General features: G+C 58.7%; 1 protein-coding gene across 2 annotated transcripts; it reads right to left on the reverse strand.

The window, feature by feature from the left end:
- Positions 1-810: 810 nt before the first annotated feature.
- Positions 811-13,169, reverse strand: CLPTM1L (CLPTM1 like). 2 transcript variants are annotated; one of them, XM_070476436.1, is made up of 17 exons: positions 12,794-13,169; positions 12,361-12,461; positions 11,213-11,402; positions 9,878-10,026; positions 8,832-8,910; positions 7,835-7,952; positions 7,550-7,644; positions 7,054-7,138; positions 6,048-6,151; positions 5,200-5,265; positions 4,341-4,391; positions 3,610-3,692; positions 3,097-3,131; positions 2,615-2,670; positions 2,491-2,535; positions 1,711-1,826; positions 811-1,317 (listed from the first exon to the last, which is right to left on the reverse strand). In XM_070476436.1, exons 1-17 carry the CDS (start codon positions 12,953-12,955, stop codon positions 1,233-1,235), a joined length of 1,620 nt encoding a protein of 539 aa, XP_070332537.1. In that variant the 5' UTR covers positions 12,956-13,169; the 3' UTR covers positions 811-1,232. The 2 variants fall into 2 exon arrangements, with proteins under 2 accessions (XP_070332537.1, XP_070332538.1); XM_070476437.1 differs by having other exon boundaries at positions 9,878-10,023; positions 12,794-13,168.
- Between the last annotated feature and the right edge of the window lie 6,736 nt (positions 13,170-19,905).

Raw genomic sequence — 19,905 nt, forward strand, 5'->3', positions numbered from 1 at the left:
TTGGAAGGACTCCCTGTAAGGTTTCTCAGAGAGCAGGTTTGCTGCGAGGAGTTCCTCCTACTTCTGAGTGTCTGTAAAGCCTTCATTTTACAATATATTCTGATATACTTTCAGGGATGAGGTCTTCTCAGTCAGCGGATTCTCTCTTATAACAGGGCAGCACGTGCTGGCAGCTGACTCCTGGGTGTGGTTCTGTCTGGCCTCGAGGACTTTCGGGAAGGACACATGGATCTGGCCCTGAGAGCTGCCTCGGCGCCAGCCCACACCTGGCCCCACGTCCTGGCCATGGAGGGGCCCTGGATGCACTGCTGGAGACATCACTGGAGGCCACAGCCTGCCAGTGTAGACATCGCCAAGGAGATCCCACTGATGAGGTTTGGGTCCAGAGCCAGCTCAGTGGCTGAGATACTGACGTGCTTATGTGCCCAGACACCATGCCAGCAGGCTCCAAGAATGAATCTCAGGGAACACGACTGACCGTGTCCCCCACCAGCTCACCCTCATCTGCCCTGTCCCCCACCAGCTCTCACCCTTATCTGCCCTGTCCGTGAAGATACCTTCCTGCCCGGCTTCTCCCTCTGTTAGCCCTAAGGCGTTTCTCTAACAAAACTCGTCTGCTGAACCCCAGGACTGCGACGACTCAGCTTCAAAACCAGATGCAGACATGTAAGAATAGCTGTGGTCCGAGATTCCTGAAACCTTCTCCTGTTGATAAGCACATACACAAACTGACTGTGTGTGCGCGTTTCTGAAAACGGGATAAATGCCGCTATCTGAAACCGTCCACGTCATGTCAGGCCAAGGAGAGTGTACAGCCAGAGAAATTTATTTTAAAATAGAAACATACATACATTAAGCTTTAAAATAGTCAAATTTAAGTGAAAAGGAAAAAAGCCATTTGATCCCAGAGTCTATACGGAATGGATTCAAAGGAGGCATGTGACATCCCCAAGGAGCGCCTACAGACCCTGGGACGGAATCTGGGATGGGGACCCCGCAGGAACGGCCCAGCACCCACCAGGACCAGATGCTCCCAGGCCCGGCGACCAGGACGGACGTCTGCACGGGTGGCACCGGCAGCGCCGCGGACACGACAAGGAGGTACCCGAGGCCGCGAGGGACGCTCGGGGGTTTGGCAACGTAGAGGCGGTGATGGCAGGAGGCCCACCCGCGCCGCCGACCCTCCATAGCAGCGCCCTGCCTGCACTGCGGCTGCACACGCCGGGTTTGGCTCAGTCTGCGTGGGGTTTCCGCTGGGGGGTCTCCTCGTAGGACTCCCCAAACTCGTTCACCCTACTCTTATCCACGGGATAAAGCCTGCAACGAGACCGTGTGGGCGTCAGGCCGGCTGGCGTGCAAGAGCGACACACACGTGTCCTGGGTGCATGACAGCCAGGACTCAGATGCTCGGTCCCAGTGGGAGTCCGGCGCGGGCTTGCCTTGCACCCCCCCGGCATTCTCAGAACAGTCAGGCCAGACCTCTGCTCCTGAGGCCACCGCCGACAGCTGTACCCACGCTGAGGTGGAGACCGAGCCCGGGCTCCTGACATGCTCGCGGGGGCTGTGGCCCACCTCACGCCCGTCCGAGCAGGGGAGCGACGTGCTTGCGGGGTGGTCAGACAGACAGCAGCGCTCCTGCACGGGGCCCTGGGCCCCGACGCCCACCTGCCAGTGTCTCCCCCACAGAAGCAGGACTGGGGCCACACTCACCACCGCTGGTATAGGTACACGAGAAACACCACATCATCCCTGAAGCAGGCCAGCCGGTGGGAGGTGGGCATGGTGATGATGAAGGCAAACACGTCATCGATGAAGGTGTTGAAGGCCTGCGGGCGGGTGGGGCCGTGAGACCAGAGTCGCCCGGGCACACGGTCACCCGTGGGCGCTTGCCGCCCAGTGATCTGAGAGCCACCAAAATGGGGAGCAGCAGGGGGGCCTGGGCCCACGGTGACCCTGGCACAGACGCCATGGCCAGGCGTCCCACCCGCCCTCTGCAAACAACATGGAGGAGCACCACCCGGGAACCTGGGGGCATGGGTCCCCGCGCACATCCAAAGCAGAAGGCAGCTTTGACCTTCCCCCACCCCCGACCCAGCACACTCTAGTTCATGGTTACTGGAGGGTCACGCAGTGCCAGCCTCTGCACGTGGCCAGGCCACGACATGCCCAGACAGCCCTTGGCAGCCCGGGCCTGGACCACTGGACCCACCGCCTGGTGGACAGGGAGCAGCAGCCCAGACACTGGCCAGGGGTCAAGGGCATCCACCCGACGTAGGGTGCGTGGTGCCAGGAAGCAGCATGGCTGTCACTCGAGAGACCGTCTGTGGGGCTTGGGGCAGGGACCCCGGGCTTCCAGGGCCACTGCGGGGCTCTGTGCTTGACGGAGAACCCCCCCCAACGCCCCCAACGCCCCTCCATGGGAGCACGGCCGACACATGGCCTGGCTGTGAGAACCAGGCCCCAGGGGGCTCGTGCAGGCAACGCACTGACCTTGTAGGTGAAGGCCTTCCAGGGCAGGTGGGCCACTGACTTCATCTGGGGACAAGGAAACGGGGTGCGTCAGGGCTAGGCGGCCCAGGGGCGTGGGGCTCACGAGTGAGGGGGCGCCTCTTACCTTGTAGTTCACAAAGAGCTGGGGCAGCATAAACAGGAAGCCGAATGCGTAGACCCCTGGGGAGACACAGGCGTGGAGGCACAGGGCCTGCGGCTGCCCCCCCCCCGCTGGGCATCGGGACCAGACGCTCTGCCTGCAGCTACCCACTGCCTCCTGCTCAGGCCGAGACGGGGCCCTCCCACACCCGGTGAACACGCCAAGCCAGGCCTGGCGGCCTGCGGAGCAGCAGCTCATGGTCTGGACAAGCTGAGTGGGCCGTGCTGACCCGGTTCACAGGGCCAGGGGCTGCGGTGCCCCACAGCAGTGGCATCTGCTGCCCACACCGACTCCTCCATGAGAACACGATGCCCACAGCCGACCCCACAGGCCCAGCAAGGGGGACACGGGGCGGGGTGGGCAGGGAACCTCTCACCACACTAGGCCACACGGCAGCCGACCAGCGTGACCCACTGCAAACACTGGCGCTGAGACGGGAGACTCACCATTGACGAAGCTGTTGATCAGCCAAGAATACCAGCTGGAAGGCAAGGGCAGATGACAGGGACACCGCTCAGCCCATGTCGTGACCGAGCCCCCCACGGACCTGCCCTCTCTGGTGCCGAGGCAGGGGCTGCTCTTGGCGGGCTAGCCCAGGCCACCTGCATGGATGGCGGCCTCCCTGGAGCCCCCTCTGAGGGGATGGCAGAGACTGGGCACCGACAGACGTCCCCCGACGACCACCAGCGGGACGGAACCACGGAACCCGTGGGCGGCCCTGAACCCGGCCCTAGCGCCGGTGCTGTCAGGGATGCCTGTGATGGGAGGATGGGGCCAGGACAGTGTGCAGGCCCCGGCCCCTCTGGACACGGGCTGTGTGGCAGCCCCAAGTCTGCTCCCGCGAGTGCTCCCCGCCTCGCGGGGACCAGACGGCTGCGTGGGGCCAGCAGCAGGCAGCCAGGACCGCGGCCGAGGATGAGGCCGCGCTGGACCTGCGGCTGTCAGCAGGGTGCCCTCACCTCTTGTACTTGATGTTGAGCAGCGAATAGACAGCGCCCCCGATGCAGAGCGGGTAGAGCAGGTAAGACAGGTATCTCATGGCCTGGGGGCAGGAAGCGCCCGGTCAGGGCCTGGCCTCCGAGCTGCCTAGACCCACAGACCCGCGGGCCCAGCAGCGGGACGTCGAGGGCAGTGAAGCCGGGCTGCGTGGAGGACACAGGCTGGCGAGCATCTACCCACAGGACGTCCACCACGAATGTGTGACGGATCCACACTCGCCCCCGACACGGCCAGACTCAGCCCGACCGGGGGCAGGCGGGGGCCCAGATGTCCAGCAAAGGACTCAAGAAAGGCTCCGGGCTCCACACTGGAGCCTTAGTCGGTAGGCAGCCCACTACCCTCGATTCCGATCCGGGCTTTACCGAAACCCAGTGAAGACTGGGATGCAGCCGATGCCCGTGAAACCAGAACACAAAATCCCTGCACAGGGAATGTGTGAACCAACCCGAAAACCGCATGGGAGGGGGAACCCCACGTCGCAGAACGGACCTGGCTTACAGCCCCATAGCTACCCACGGGGAGGAAGACGTCTCCCAACAGGATGGGACTGGGACCCAGGAGCCCCCAGCGCCCCCTCCTTGGTCAGAAACCCAGCAGGCAGCTTCCCAGGGTCTCGGCTAAGGTGGGGCAGGCCCCACACCCAGGACGGGCCTTCTCCGCGGGTGGCCACAGCCAGGAGCACGCCACTCACCTGGGTGTCGTACTCCTCTGTCTTCTTCTCAGATTCACTGTAAGTGCCAAACTGCAAAGGAGTTCCACACAAGCACATTACCCCAGGGGTCAGGCAGGCACCTGGGCTCAGCCCCGCTGCGACCGAAAGGGGACCAGGGGCTGAGCAGGGGGAATCCAGCCAGGCATGGGGTCACCTACAGCCGCGAGCACACAGCCTGGGACGCAGGCCCGTCGACCTGGATGTCATGCGGCACGGCCGCTTCCTGCCCTGGTGCTGCTGGGCTCTTAGTAAACACCCTGCTCTCCATCAGCCTGGGCAGACACGCCGGGGTGACCGGGACCAAGAGAAGGTGGACCCCACTGCCGTGTGACCCACCCTTGACCTGCATGCCTGGAGCCTCACAGTCCCAGGGGTCTTCACATGAGGCCCGCCACACCAAGCGGAGCAGCCACCGGGCTGTAACCTCCCGCTGACGCCCCAGGAAGCTCGACACCGGAGAGCCCCTCGCGGTGTGGTCGGGGGGACCCCACCCCTGCGGGACACTCCACTTGAGCTGGGCTGACCAGCGTCCTGCCTGGCCATGGGGTGGTGGGGGTTGCTGCTCCCACAACCGGGGATGGGGGACCCCAGGGGAGTCAGAGCCCAGGGACTTAAGGGCAGAGCTGCGGAGGGGTGAGCCGCCCCGCCCACACCGAGACCCCTGCGTCTCCCTGCGGGCCTGCAGGCGACCACGAGACGGTCACCTGCCCTCAGGACTGTACGTCGCGGGAACACAGCCAAGGGACGTGTGCAGGGGTCAGCCTGCATCACGGGCGGGCTGCAAAAGAACGAAGGTGACGGGTCCCTGAGAGGACACGGGGGGGCGTGGGGTCCCTACCTGAAACGTGGGCCGCAGGCCTCTCCAAACGACAGTCATCTTCAAGGCCTTTTTCACTTTCCACAGCTGAGAAGGGAAAACACACACCTGAAGTTCCAGGACCCAGAAACAGCCATGGCCGCTCCTTGGATGGAGACCTATCAGGACACGGGTTGCACTGCACCCCAGCTAAGCCTAACCACTCGGCGGGCCCCTGACCAACGCCCATCTCCAGCACAGACCCAGCCTGTCCACCCTTGGAGACCACCAAGTCCCCGCCTAGTTCACCTATGCCTAGCCACCCCCAGCCACCTCCAGACTTGCCCTGGCACCTTCTTCCACACAGCCCAGAGCCCCACGTCCCGCCAGGGCCAGGTGTCTCCAGGTGGCCGCCTCCCTGAGGTGCGGTCAGCACAACAGACATGAATTCGGTCTCCACATGACTTGTGGCTGCGGGAGGGCCCAACCAGCACTTCCCCAGGGGTGCCCACAGGCAAGGGCCTGGACACAGCCATGGTGAGAGCGGTGCCGGAGGCCCAAGGGGCCCTGGATTCCAGAAACGGGGCGCCCTGGCCCATCACACCCACACCACCCCATCACACATCCTGATCCACACAGCATCAGTTCAACGAGAGCCACAGGGTCCACCCACCGAGTTACCACGTCCCGCGGGTGGACGGGATGCGGGACTTCCAGGTGGAGTCAAATGGGGCTGTGCGGAGCTCCACTGGAGAAGCTAGGCAGCGGCGCCCTCCCCTTAGCCAGGCCGGGCAGTTCCCAGGCAGATGCCGGTCTCGACCCGCACTGAGCACCTGGGCCCCAGGACTTTCGAGGCAGCACGCAGACTGGCGCCCAGGTGGGCCTCTCACCTCGATGGCAGCTCCGATGCCCGCAGGTACCAGCACCAGGAGGCTCGTCTGCTCGTCCAGCAGGAACAGGAAGATGACGACGGTGCTGAAGCAGCGCCAGAGCACTGGGGACGGGAGGGCGGGGCTGAGCGCGGGGCGGGGCCAGCCCACCACGCCCACACGCACCAACAGCACTGGGGACAGGCGGGCGGGGCTGAGCACGGGGCCAGCTGCGCCCACAAGCACACCCACACCGGTGCACACTCATGCCCACACCTACACAGGTACACACAGGCACAGGCATTCGGCCCTTCAAGCACGTCTCCCCTCTGTCCACTGAAAAGGAGCCTTGGAAACCGCAGAACGACTGTGAGGAGCCGGGAGGTGTGTGATCCACACTCGCTGACACAATGCCACGGACAGCGTGCGGGGAACACGGCTCCTGACGGGACCCCACGGTGCCCGCGCCCGTCTTCCCAGGGGAGGCTCAGGAGCCACCAGGGCTGTGGGAATGCCCCCTGCAGGGCAGTGCCCGCCAGCAACTCGGGTCCCAGGCCCCACAAACCCTGCTCACACCACCACGGGGAAAGGCCAGCGGGGGGCCGGGGGGCTCAGCGGGGTCCTCCCCTCCGAGGAAGTCAGAGGTCAGGACAGAGGACCCCGAGACTCGGACCCTGGACGCAGGGGCCACTCAAGCACCCCGGGCCCCTCCCTCGGGGGTGACTCCCACAGGAGCTGAAGAACCACCCCTGCTGGGAAGCCAGCCTGGCGCCCCGCGGGACCATGAGTTCACGCAGATGGGCTCGAGAACCGGCCCCCGCAGCCCCTGTCCCGGGCGAACGAGGTGCTCACCACCGCCAGAAGGCTGCCCTCGGCCTCCCAGGCTGCTCCCATGGGGACCTAAAACCCATCCCAAGCAAGAGCCGCGTGGTCCTGGGCGAACACCCCTGTGGGCAAGCTCGTCACCCGCCCACCATGGCCCAGCGGGGGGCACCTCGGAGGACACGGGCAAGCCCTGAGCTGCTACCTGCTTTGGTGGACATGCCGATCATGCTCTTTTTCTTCTTCCAGAAACTGATGTCGTTTTTAAATGCCAGGAAATCAAAAAGCAGCTGAAAGACGACAGAACAGTGATGAGCCCCCACGCTGTGGAGACCTCGGCCCTGGCGCAGCTCTGACAAGTTCTGGCTCCCCTGGCCTGTGGACCCGCTGTTACAGCCGGGCGCACGGGCCTCACCCCTGCCCTCTAGCCTCAAGCACAGCCCCACACGGGCTTTCCTGGCAGCCGCCAGCTGCTGTGTCTAACGGAGACCCTCCCAGCAGGACCAGACTGTAACTCTTGGAATCGCCGTGCCAAACCTCAAACGAGGAAACGCGTACTTTGCTAATCTCATTGATTTTGATTTATTTTCAAAATGGCTCCAGACGAAGCCAAGCCCTTCAGCTGGTCCAGCCTGAGTGCAGACCCCTCTCCTGGGGGGGTGGGGAGAGGGGAGGAAAACTGGAAAACTAGGAGCACTCACGTGGAACGCAGCCACGAAGAAGGTCAGCGCCAAGAAATATAAGTTGGTGTCGACAAAGATCCCCTTCACTTCATCAGCATCCTTCTCTGAGAATCCTGGAGAGAACCGAGGCCCCAAGTGAGGGGTGACGTGCACCCACGCTACAGAGCCCCGAGGGGTCACCTCGTCTGCAGAGGAGCTCCTCGGACCCCACGGGGTCCAAGGGGGACGGCCTCACATGCGGACAGGCACCGAGTTCTGGGCTCCCCCGACTCCCCGCTCCCAGGGCACGCCCGGCACCCTCACCAAACTGCTGCAGCGAGTACACAGCGTCCTGCATGTGGATCCAGAAGCGCAGCCGCCCCAGCGAGATCTTGTCGTAGGACACGGTGAGCGGCAGCTCGGTGCTGGAGCGGTTGATGACCTGCGGAGGGGAGCGGCGAAGGTCCAGCCCTGTGCCAAGCTGGGCCCCCGTGGGCCCAGCACCACACCGTCGTCTGAGGACCTGCAGGTGTCTCCTCCAGGAAGCCCTCACTCCTCAAGCTCCTTTCCATCACCCGAACCCTACGTGTCTCTTGTGACCACAGCCCTGGGTGCCGGCGCCTCCTAGGCAGGCGTGGGGACCCACTTGGGCAGCTGAGTCAAGCAGAGACCATGGGAGCCTGCGCCCATCCAGAGGAGCAGACGCCGAGCTGCCCCGAGGGGAACACGGTGGGGTGGCCACACTCACGGGGGCAGCGGGAGCTGCAGGGAGGGGTGGCCCTCAATGAGGCCCTGGAGGACACTTGGAATTGATGTGTGACTGTGTGTAGAGGGGAGGTGTCCCGTGACACCCAACCCTGCAGCCCCAGGCAAGCACATGTGGGTCAGTGGGTCCCACACAGCTGAGCTCTGTCCAGCAGACACTAAGCAGGAGGCCTCCAGGGAGAGGCCACCTCCCAGACCCTAAATGAGTCCCCGCGGGTTGGGGACACTGTGACATGCCTGTTTGTGTGCTGCAAGGCGCCCAGCATGATGCCTGCAGCGGTAAGCAACCTCAGGGGTCAGCTGTTACCGCTGTGGTCAGCCCAACCCACCCCAGGGGCAGCAGGTGACTGGGGGCCAGCCTGGAGGAGGCAGGCTCTGCTCCAGATACCTCAGGAACAGGCCGGGCCTCCACACCAGACACCTGGGCCCCCATGGAGCCACGGCCACAGCCACTCGGGGGATGAGCAGCTGTCCAAGGCTCCATGCTCATCACGGGTAGGGCCCGCCCACCCGCAGTGTGTGAGCTGTGCTGGGGTCAGGGGTCAGGCCGACTCACCATGAGGTCCTTGACACGGTTGCTCAGCTGGTCAATGAACAGGATGGGCAGGTAGTGCACCGTCTTCCCCAGCTGGATCCTGGGGGCAGAGCCGTCTCCAGGTCACCGGGGGGCTCCCGCACCCAAGAGGACTGAAGCCCCAAGATGTTGGGTCTACCTCGCAGACCGCTCCCCCAACCGCGACGCCAGCGGCTTCCGGTCGCTGACATGCCCAGGATTCGCATTCCCACGGGGAGCGAAGGGGCCCGCGCGCTACGTTTCCCCCCTCACAGCTGGCATCAGGAGGACACGGTGAGGTTGGGCACTGGGCGCTCGGTGGGACGCCACTCACGACGCAGAGAAGAACGAGAGGCCGTGCGTGTGCCCACATGGGGCATCCAAGGTGTGGTGAGACGTGAGAGCCGCATGCCTGGGGCAGGGCGGTGGGGGCAGGGGCCTCTCACCCAGTGACCCACACGCTCTCAACTATGAATGCACCCAGCGTTAGAAAACGAGATCCTGACTTTACAAAAGGCAAAACGTCGTAACCACACCAGAGGAACCACTGCAAAGTGTGGAAGGCAACAATTCTCATCAGCATTTCCGGGTGCTATGTGTTGACCCGGGGCCGGGCTGGGCATCAGGGGGCTCCCTGCAGCACAGAGATGCAGGGTGACCTAAGTCAGTTTTAGCAGTTATGCTTACGATGGCAAGTAGTGGTAAGAGGACGACCTAACGATCAATGTTTAAGCCGAGGGAGTGGGGTGCAAGCTCGCAGGATGCAAACAGGGCAGAGCCTCCAGGGCGCAGGGTGACTCGGCCGAATCAGGTTCCCCACTCCCCCTCCGAGACAAACACCCACTGTTCCCTTCCCCTCCCGGTGGCAGCTGGTGGCAGCTGTGATCCGTGAGACCCCCCGAGGAGGCGGGGAGAGGGGGCTCCCCCACCCACCGGATCCACCCCTGCTGTCAGCTCAGGGGTGATGAGCGAGGCTCAAGCCAGGCACGTGAACTACAGCGACCCCCTGCCCTGGGCCTCAGCAGCGAGGCCCGAGCTGCGGCACCTACATCTTCATGTAGCGGTGCACGTCCGCAGGCAGGGAGGCCCCGTCAAAGACGAAGTTGTCCACCATCACGTTGAGGGTCAGTCTGGGCCTCCAGTGAGAAACAGGCTCATCCAGGGCACTCGTTGGCTTCCTCTTGGCCTCGATCTGCTGCTGACCATGAGCGCTGACTCAGCAGGGAAAGGCTGGGAGGGGTGGGGCCCAGCGGGTCTGGGGCGGGGGTGTGGAACCCTCATAGAGCCTTTGAGCAGAGAGCGCAGCCCCAAACAGGCCCAAGGGGGACCCCGGTGGCCCTCGCCCAGACCCTCACTCCCCACCGCCTGCTCACGGCAGAAGCCAAAGGCCTGCTATTCCAGAGTATGTGGTCCTGGATCTCACTGACTCCTGTCCTGGGCCCCCAGCCCGAGCGGAGGCCCCGGGAAGGCCGAGCCCTGGAACAGGGGCGGGAGGCGCGGGCAGTCTGGAGAGGAGAACCCTACAGCCTGCAAGGAGCCTGAACCCTGACGCTTCTAAAGCAGCTCCACCCAGCCTTCTGGAGGGGGCGTGTCCGCACCTGGGCAACAAGCCTAAATCTACTAAATTCAGAACAAACCCTTCCCGGCAGGGAGATCTTAACGTTGGATCTGAGCAGCCCCGTGAACAGTGACGCTCTATTTATCTCCACGCTCCAGCTCCAGTTCAGCTCCAGCAGTAACACCAGAACCGTCTTCCCAGAAGCAGCAACACCTGATGCTGACTCAGCACCTGCCCGATCCAGAGCCGCCCTCCACCCTCCACAGGCCGCTGGGCTCCCGGGAAGGCCCTGGGGCAGCGCTGTGCAGTCTGCACGGGAAGGGAACCCAGGGGCCTTTCCAGGACACAGAGAAGACGGTGGGGACACCTCCCGGTGAGCTGCTGCCGCTGGCCGTGAAGGACTCTCCTTCTAGGGCACACGGCCCCAAACAGCAGGCTACCTGTTCCGTCCTCCCCTGCAGTCAGGGCCAAGGGCATGCCCACCAGCCTTCCCTGCATGGGGGGTTTTCTAGGTGTACGAGACACACTTTGTACTCCTGCCTTTCTCCTAATTTAGGTCACATCCTTAGAATCGACACCCCAGCGCTGCCTTATCCTGCCCCAGCACAGCATCACCAGCTCCAAGTCTGACCATAGCCGAGCGGGACCACCCTGCACCGACTCTCTGCCCTGCAAACATGCTCCCAGGGCTCAGAGGCCTGGTGACCTGAGAAGGAATCCAGGTGAAGAAGGTCGCCGAATACTCAGACTGCACATCACTAACTCACGTGCAGACATGTGTGGACTCCAAGGGGCCAGCAGGCTTCCTTCCGCTGGCACCGCTCACCTGTGCCGCCGGTTCCCCAGTGAGCAGGTTGACCTCTTCCGGCTTGGGGACCATGTAGGTGGTCAGCGGGCTCACCAGGTGCACCTGCTTCCCGTCGTTCCAGGGCAGGATGCCGGCATGGTGGAGAAAGATGTAGGCGTACAGCGTGCCATTGTTCCTCGTTTTTTTGGGAACAGAGACGTTGACTGTCCTGATACAACACAAATGATGACGGTAACCTCATGAGTGTTTTGTTCTATGGAGGTGGAGACTATGCAAGTATGTCTATAAAAAATGCCATTTTGAACACAAACCAATCACTGTCGGCTGAGATGTACTAAGAGCGAAACCCACCTGCCTAGATGTTACTGAGGTCCTAGACGTACGTTTATGCAACGTACTCTGAAAGCACGGGCAGCTGCCGCAAAGCAGAAAGGCCTGCACACCGGCCGCTGAGGTTGCGGGCCAACCCCAGGCACACGTGACCCGCCCAGTCCCCACAGCAACTCTCCCACAGAACTCGTGCTCTGCACAGCATCACACACCCCAGTACTCGTCTTGATGCCTCCCAGACAACAAGACGGAAGAGGACGACTCGTGATGAGCACATCGCTTTTAAAATAACATTTCTTGAAACTTAAAAAACTAGAACGATCAGTTACGTGCAGCTTTAAAAAGTTACGCTACGTACTTCAATATTTATACTGCTTGCTCTTTTCTGTAAAGTTCCACTTCACTTAATTTTGATTTTCTGCTAAATTCTTCCCTCCATCCTTTTCTTTTCCCTTCTAGATGACAGAACTGAACCACTTCTGATGGGAAAACACAAGTTTTGCTGTGGGCACTGTGTAAGCTCTGTTCTCCACGCCGCCTGCACCCATCCCCACCGCTCCGGAAACTCCCCAGGGCCCTGCCGCATCCCACAACTGTTAGAAAGCCCGGTGAGCTACTTCCTAAGTGACAAACTGGTCAGCTGCTACTTTCAAGTGAAATGAAGTTTGCTGCCTACGTTTCACAGATGTTTGCAGCTGAAATGCTCCACCGTGCACAAGAGGGTCGATAACGCCACTTCTCTGAGGGACACTTCTCTCACACTCACACACGCACACTGACTCTTCAACAATCTCAATGTCTATGGGGCTTGCCTGTCACCTTGCCCACATACGTACCTTTCAAATTTGGACTCCACGTCAAAGTCCTCCACGTTCAAGACCAGATCCACGTTGTTCTCGGCGCCCAGGTTGGACCGCGTGGTGGTGTAGACACTGAGCTGGAAGAAGGACCGTCAGGAAAATCAAGCCTGCGGGAGCCCTGGCAGAAAGCGCCGGGCGCTGACAGAGGAAGGCCTGAGCGGCCGCCGCACGGAAGGTGCCTGCCGTGCCTCAGGGGACAGAACTCGGCGGTGACAGGATGGCCGTGAGGGACAGGCCTGCCGCAGGGGGACACCTGCTGAAGTCTGAGGCTGGCTGCTGGATGGGGCGGGGCACGGGGGCCAGCTGCGGGCGAGGGTCGTCGGGGCTAGGGGCGGAGAGGCGGCCCCGCCCGGGTCAGAGTCTGGCGCCCGGCCCGAGGGTGGCGGTCGGGCTGGGGGCCCGCGCTCACCTGCAGCTTGGGCCTCTGCGCCAGGTAGGGCTGAATGCAGCGGCCGTGACCGGAGCACGGGCGGGTGTAGACGATGCCGTACATGACCCAGCAGGTGTGCACCACATACACCACGAACACGCCCACGACCAGGCTGGTGAAGGAACTCCGGCCGCTCCACATGGCGCCGCCGCCGGGCCCGGCCGGGCCGCCTCGCAGACGCGGGCACGCCCGCCCGGCGTCCTGCCGGACGCTCGGGCCGCCGCCGCTCACGCGAGAGCTGCCGCGCGCCCCCGCCACTGCCGGGGAACGAACGCGCCGCGCGCCGCGGGCCGCCGGCTGCCCCGCATGCTCGCCGCCACCGCCACCGCCGCCGACCTGTCGCCGCAGGATTCGCCGCCGCGCCGCTTCCGGGCCTTTCACCGTCCCCCGGAAGTGGGCGCGCCGCGTGGCCCCCCTGGGAAACGTAGTCCCACCGGCCTCGCGCACGCGCCTGCGTCGGGGGCGCGGTGTGACGTCACCCGCCGCGCCGTCCTCCCGCCGTGCCCCGCGATTCCGGCGGGTCGAGGGAAGTCTCGCAGAGTGGGGAAGCCGCGGGGCGGCGGTCCGGGCCGCGCGCAGCGTCTTTCCGAGGAGCCGGCGGGATCCCTGGACCCGGGCTGACGCCGAATGGCGTAGGGGAGCGCGCGGTCCCTCAGCCTGAGTCTGGAGTTGGGTCGACGACGTGAGAGGTGGAGGCGGAAAAAAATAGGCGCGCGAAAGGCAGCGACCGTTTCGTGTTTATTTTCGCTGTATTTAGATATGAACCCCCAGGTGGGCCGTCTGTGAAGAAGAACGCAGCCTTTCTAGAAGAAAGGCGGGGCCCCCCGTCAGAACTAACAACAATCATTAGAAAGGGGTTTGATTTGAGCCAAACTAAGAACCAAGGCCAGAGGCTCACTTCCCTGGTTTCTCTGAGAAACCGCTCCGGAAAAGCGTGGTTTTCAGCACAGTTTTGTATCTTATCAAAGCAAAGAACGTTAAACAAGTCAGGGATACATTTAAGGTTGAAACAAACAAAAACAGACTAGCACGCTGACGGAGTCAACCTGGCCTTGCCTCTGGGAAGGGAGTCTTTATCACAGAAAGTCCCGCATCCGGGTCTCAGGAAGAGCGCCTTTTAATCTTTACTTTTAACATGGACGTTCTTTACTTCTGGTCAGTGTGTCCTTCTCTCTAATAATTAAAGTAGGTGTACAATGTATGTTTGATAGACCACAAATAGGTCATTTTTATTTAGTGAGGATCAAGTTCAAGTGAATTGATGTATAAGCCAGAGTGATCTCTTTATATCAATATGTGAACATTGAAGAAATTTGTAAAAATCATTCTCCAGTGCGTCCTGGGAGCCACCGTCATCAAGGGCTGAAACTGATCCTCAAGAGCTCCCATTAGAACCCACCGCCTGCTGGAGGGAGAGTCTAGCTGGGGCTCCAGGGAGGGAGGGAACTTGTGTGGCTTGATGGTGCTCACGTTTTCCTGTTGAGAGATGCCCTGATGGCCTCTGGAAGGGGACGTGTTCTTCTTGTTTTCATCCGAGAGCCTGTGGAATCAGGACCCTTGGTTCACTGGAGCTGCCCATGCCCAGTGGCCAGCTCCCTGTGATGGAGAGCGTACCACCTGCGTTCCTATTCACATCTACTTCTCTCTCTCTTTTCCTTCTGTCTCAGGCAATCAAAAACATTGCTAAGCATTTATAGAAGTGGTAGATGCTGTTAAAGCCCCAGTGAATTGCTCAGGGCTTCAGAGAAGGGGGTGGACGGGAGAGCGATTTGCTGGATCAGGAGCAGTGGAGGGCTGGAGGCCTCCCAGGAACGAGGCATAGGGCGGAGTGCAGCGGTGGCTCTGGGCCATGCCCCTGGGATACGGGCCAGGGACCCTGAGGACATCGGAGACTTTTCCCTGCCTCTTATATACTCATGCAGCATCTGCTCGTGGCCCTGCTGGCCCCAGCCACTGGGATAGCAGGTAGCTGGACCCCGTTCTCCGTCTTCCCCTCCAGCCTGCTCTCTGTTCAGCACAGCCACCCACCTGCTGGAAACCCTCTGCTGACCCCTGTTACCCTGAGTATAAAATCCATCTTCCTTAGCAGTGAGTTGTGCCCTGGCCGTCATGCCCTGCGCTCCTACTACACTTGGGGGAGCCCCTGCAGGGCCAGGCTGCTCCCCACCTCACAGCTTTGCCCCCGCTGCACTGTAGGCCTGTGACCTGTGGGGAACAGACCAGCGCCAGCTGTGGAAGCCCAAGGGGGGACGGGTGGGAGAGGGGGCTGGGGCTCACGGCCCCCAAAGGCCAGGATGCAGGCGGGCCTCGGGGAGGGGCTCTGGGTGCAGCTTCAGACCCCTCTCCCAGTCTCATCCGAGGTGCAGCTAGTTATTGGCACACAGGGAGGAGAGCTGTCCTGCATAGCTAGGTGTCCTGCTGTTTGTGCGTCAGCTATGGCGTGTGGGAGCTTGGGGCCCACCCAGGTTCCAGACTCCAGGTCACGCCCTATGTTGATGCCCGGCCCTCCTGGTGAGGATGTGGCTCCCACAGGGTTCTCTTGCCCACCTGAGAAAAATGCCCACCGTTGGAAAATTACTCATACCAGCGCTCACGTATCTGAGCATCTCCTGATGCTGGTTCATAGGTGATCTTTGGAGAATGAAGCTGGTGATTTGGAGAACTAACCTGGTGAGCCTGTGCATTTGGTTGGGTTCTTCGAATGCAAACCGTTCTCCAGAGAGACTCATTCTCAGGGCCCCTCAAATTTCGGCTCCGTGCACTGTGTGAAATCAGAACCTCTGCGCGCGTACCCACCCCGCGGACCAACAGGGGCCGGTGCCCGTGGGGATGGGCTCACCCGGGGGGGGGAGGAGACGCTGCCCCCACCCAGGGGATGGGCTCACCCGGGGGGGAGGGGACGCTGCCCCCACCCAGGGGATGGGCTCACCCGGGGGGTTGGGGGGAGGAGACGCTGCCCCCACCCAGGGGATGGGCTCACCCGTGGGGGAGGAGACGCTGCCCCCACCGAGGGGATGGGCTCACCCGGGGGGGAGGAGACGCTGCCCCCACCAAGGGGATGGGCTCACCCAGGGGGGAGGAGACGCTGCCCCCACCCAGGGCTGCAGGGAGCCCCCTTTTCCCCAGGGGCCTCTCTATACTTCATTCACGGTCAGCCCCAAGGCGAGAGGACTCTTGGTGTGATCCTAAGTTTTTACCGTATTTTTTGGCCCCAGGAACTACTCACCACCGCCCCTGAGGATGATACCATGGGCGGCTCAGGGTGAAGGCCATGGACCCGGGCTCCCTGCTGCAGGCGCCCGCTTTAGGGGAGAAGCCACCTCAGTCCTCACTTGCTTCTAAGCACGCCATCAGCTGCACCATCGTTTTTGCTCTAAACAGTCTATTATCTTTTAAGTAAAATTTACTTCTGCCCTCTTTGCTCTTTTGCACATAGCCTGGCTTCTTGCTGCTGTTTACTCCTTCAGCCTCAGTAACTTCTTAGGAGTTTCTTGTTCGGCAGATCCGCTGGTGGTGAATTCTGTCAACCACTGCTTGAATGAGACTGCATTTAATCTGCTTTCACCTTTTTGAAAGATTTTCACTAAGTATCAAATTCTAGGTCAATGGGCATTCTTCCAGCGTGTTGAATATTGTTTTATTATCTTCCAGTTTGCACTGTTACTGATGAGAAATTGGCGGTTATGCCTATATTTGTTTAACTGTGCATAGTCTATTTTTTTCTGGCTGCTTTTAGAATTTATATAAAAAGTCACTGGTTTTCAGCAATTTGCTGTAGTAGTTTCCCTTGTTTGTTCTTGTAGGAAAAGAGCAAATTAGCCAGGATGGCATGGTCAGACTCTCCCGCCCCACATCCTCTCGCTCTTGCTCCACGTTTTGTAAATAATGATTCTGTAACAGCTAAGATCACTTGCAGCACTGAGCGTGTGCATCACAATGTTCCCTCTTGGTCACAGGCAACCTTCTGTAAGCATATATAAGCTCCCCCTGGAAAGTCCGTGTGTGTGTGAGCAACCTTTCTTCTGTAAGCATATATAAGCTCCACCTGGAAAGTCTGTGTGTGTGTGTGTGTGTGTGTGTGTGTGCACACGCGCGCGCGCATGTGCGCATGTATGCATGTGTGTGTTAGCTGTGCTGTGAAGTGAAACTTGCTCAGTCATGTCTGACTGTTTGCCAGAATACTGGAGTGGGTAGCCTTTCCCTTCTCCAGGGGATCTTTGCAACCCAGGGATCAGACCCAGGTCTCCCACTTTGCAGGCAGATTCTTTACCAGCTGAGCCACAAGGGAAGCCCTTGGTGTGAAGGGGCTATGTTATGCCTGTATATGTGTGTTTTTTGGCTGTGCTGGAAAGTCGTGTGTGTGTGTGTGTGTGTGTGTGTGTGTGTGTGTGTGTGTGTGTGTGTGTTGTCTGTGCTGTGAAGGGGCTGCGTGATGCCTGTATTATGCCTGTGTCCGCTGGGTCAGTCATGAGAGGTGAGAATGCAGTGTGTCTGCTGCTACCACTGCTGTGCCAGTCAGGAGAGAATAGATGTGTCTGCATTTCCTACAACTCCTTGAGTTTTCTTCCAGCTTTCCTGCTTGTGCCTTGACTACCTTGGGATCAACGAACAGAGAGACACTTGGTATAGTGAGCAGGATCAGCAAGACAGTCCTATTGAACTTATTCAATTTGTGAGTTTCATTAAATTTTAAAACATTGCAGCCAAGATACCTTCACATATGTTTTATCTGTCTCTTCTTTGGGAGTGTGTGTTAGGTGTATATATTAGACGGTTTGCTGTCCCAGTGTTGGTGAAGCTGTGTTAATTTTCTCAGCTTTTATCCCCTCTTCTTGCTTAGGTTTGAATACCTTCTAAAGCTATGTATCACTTCCTAAGTGATTAATGCAAAGAAATAGAGGAAAACAATAGAATGAGAAAGACTAGAGATCTCTTCAAGAAGATTAGAGATACCAAGGGAATATTTCATGCAAAGATTGGCACGATTAAGGACAGAAAGGATATGGCCCTAGCGGAAGCAGAAGATATTAAGAAGAGGTGACACAGGATACACAGAAAAACTATAAAAAGAGATCTTCATGACCCAGATAACCACAATGGTGTGATCACTCACCTAGAGCCAGACATCCTGGAATGTGAAGTCAAGTGGGCCTTAGAAAGCATCACCACAAACAAAGCTAGTGGAGGTGATGGAATTCCAGCTGAGCTATTTCAGATCCTAAAAGATGATGCTGAGAAAGTGCTGTACTCAATATGCCAGCAAATTTGGAAAACTCAGCAGTGGCCACAGGACTGGAAAAGCTCAGTTTTTATTCCAATTAAAAAAAAAGGCAATGCCAAAGAATGTTCAAACTACCACAAAATTGCACTCATCTCACATGCTAGCAAAGTAATGCTCAAAATTCTCCAAGCAAGGCTTCAACAGTATGTGAACCGAGAACTTCCAGATATTCAAGCTGGATTTAGAAAAGGCAGAGGAATCAGAGATCAAATTGCCAACATCCATTGGATCTTAGAAAAAGCAAAAGAATTCCAGAACAAAATCCATTTGTGCTTTATTGACTACACCAAAGCTTTTGACTGTGTGGATCACCACAAAGAGTGGAAAATTCTTAGAGGTGAGAATACCAGACCACCTTACCTGCCTCCTGAGAAATCTTTATGCAGGTCAAGAAACAACAGTTAGAACTGGACATGGAACAACAGACTGGTTCCAAATTGGGAAAGGAGTACATCAAGGCTGTATATTGTCACCCTGCTTATTTAACTTAAATGCAGAGTACATCATGAGAAACGCTGGGCTGGATGAAGCACAAGCTGGAATCAGGATTGCTGGGAGAAACAGCAATAACCTCAGAAATGCAGATGACACCACCCTTGTGGCAGAAAGTGAAGAAGAACTAAAGAGCCTCTTGATGAAAGTGAAAGAGGAGAGTGAAAAAATGGCTTAAAACTCACCATTCAAAAAATGAAGCTCACGGCATCCGGTCCCATCACTTCATGGCAAATAGATGGGGAAACAATGGAAACAGTGACAGACTTTGTTTTCCTGGCTTCCAAAATCACTGCAGATGGTGACTGCAGCCATAAAATTAAATGATGCTTTCTTCTTGGAAGAAAAGCTATGATGAACCTAGACAGCATATTAAAAAGCAGAGAACCTTTGCTGACAAAGGTTCATCTAGTCAAAGCTATGGTCCTTCCAGTGGTCATGTATGGATGTGACAGTTGGACCATAAAGAAAGCTGAGTGGTGAAGAATTGATGCTTTTGAACTGTGGTGTTGGAGAAGACTCTTGAGAGTCCCTTAGACTGCAAGGAGATCAAACCAGTCAATCCTAAAAGCAATCAGCCCAATGAAGAATATTCATTGGAAGGACTGATGCCAAAGCTCCAGTCCTGATGTGAAGAACTGACTCGTTTGAAAAGACCCTGATGCTGGGAAAGATTGAAGGTGGGAGGAGAAGGGGATGACAGAGGATGAGATGGCTGGACGGCATCACCAACTCAATGGATGTGAGTTTGAGTAAACTCTGGGAGTTGGTGATGGACAGGGAGGCCTGGCGTGCTGCAGTCCATGGGGTCACAAAGTCAGACACGACTGAGCAAGCGAACTGAACTGAAAGCTATGTATTTAAGCTTCTTGATAAATTTCTGAGGTTTCTAAACCGCTGTTAAGCTTATCTTGTGAATTTTCATTTTAGATGTTATATTTTTCGTCTCTAGAGGTCCCATTGGGTTTTTAAAAAAATTTTATTTTTAATTGAAGGACAGCTGCATCAGTGCTGCGTTGGTTTCTGCCGTACATCAACATGAAGCAGTCAGAGGGATACACTTGTCCCCTCTCTCTGGAAGCTCCCTCCCCATCCCACGCCAGTGAGGTTTTTTTTTCCCCCTGCATCTGAAGAAAACGCCCTACAGTGAATAGTGATATCCCTTCTATCTCTTCACGGCCACACGTGTCTCTGTTTTGTGGTTTTGAACACACCACCATTTACCCAACGGTCTGCACAGGTTGATAGGCAGTTGGGTTGTTCCCAGCCCTCAGTTACTAAAACGAGGGCTGTAACGTGTACCCTTGAGCGCACATTT

This window comes from Odocoileus virginianus, chromosome 14, assembly GCF_023699985.2.
Source record: "Odocoileus virginianus isolate 20LAN1187 ecotype Illinois chromosome 14, Ovbor_1.2, whole genome shotgun sequence".
Taxonomy (NCBI): domain Eukaryota; kingdom Metazoa; phylum Chordata; class Mammalia; order Artiodactyla; family Cervidae; genus Odocoileus; species Odocoileus virginianus.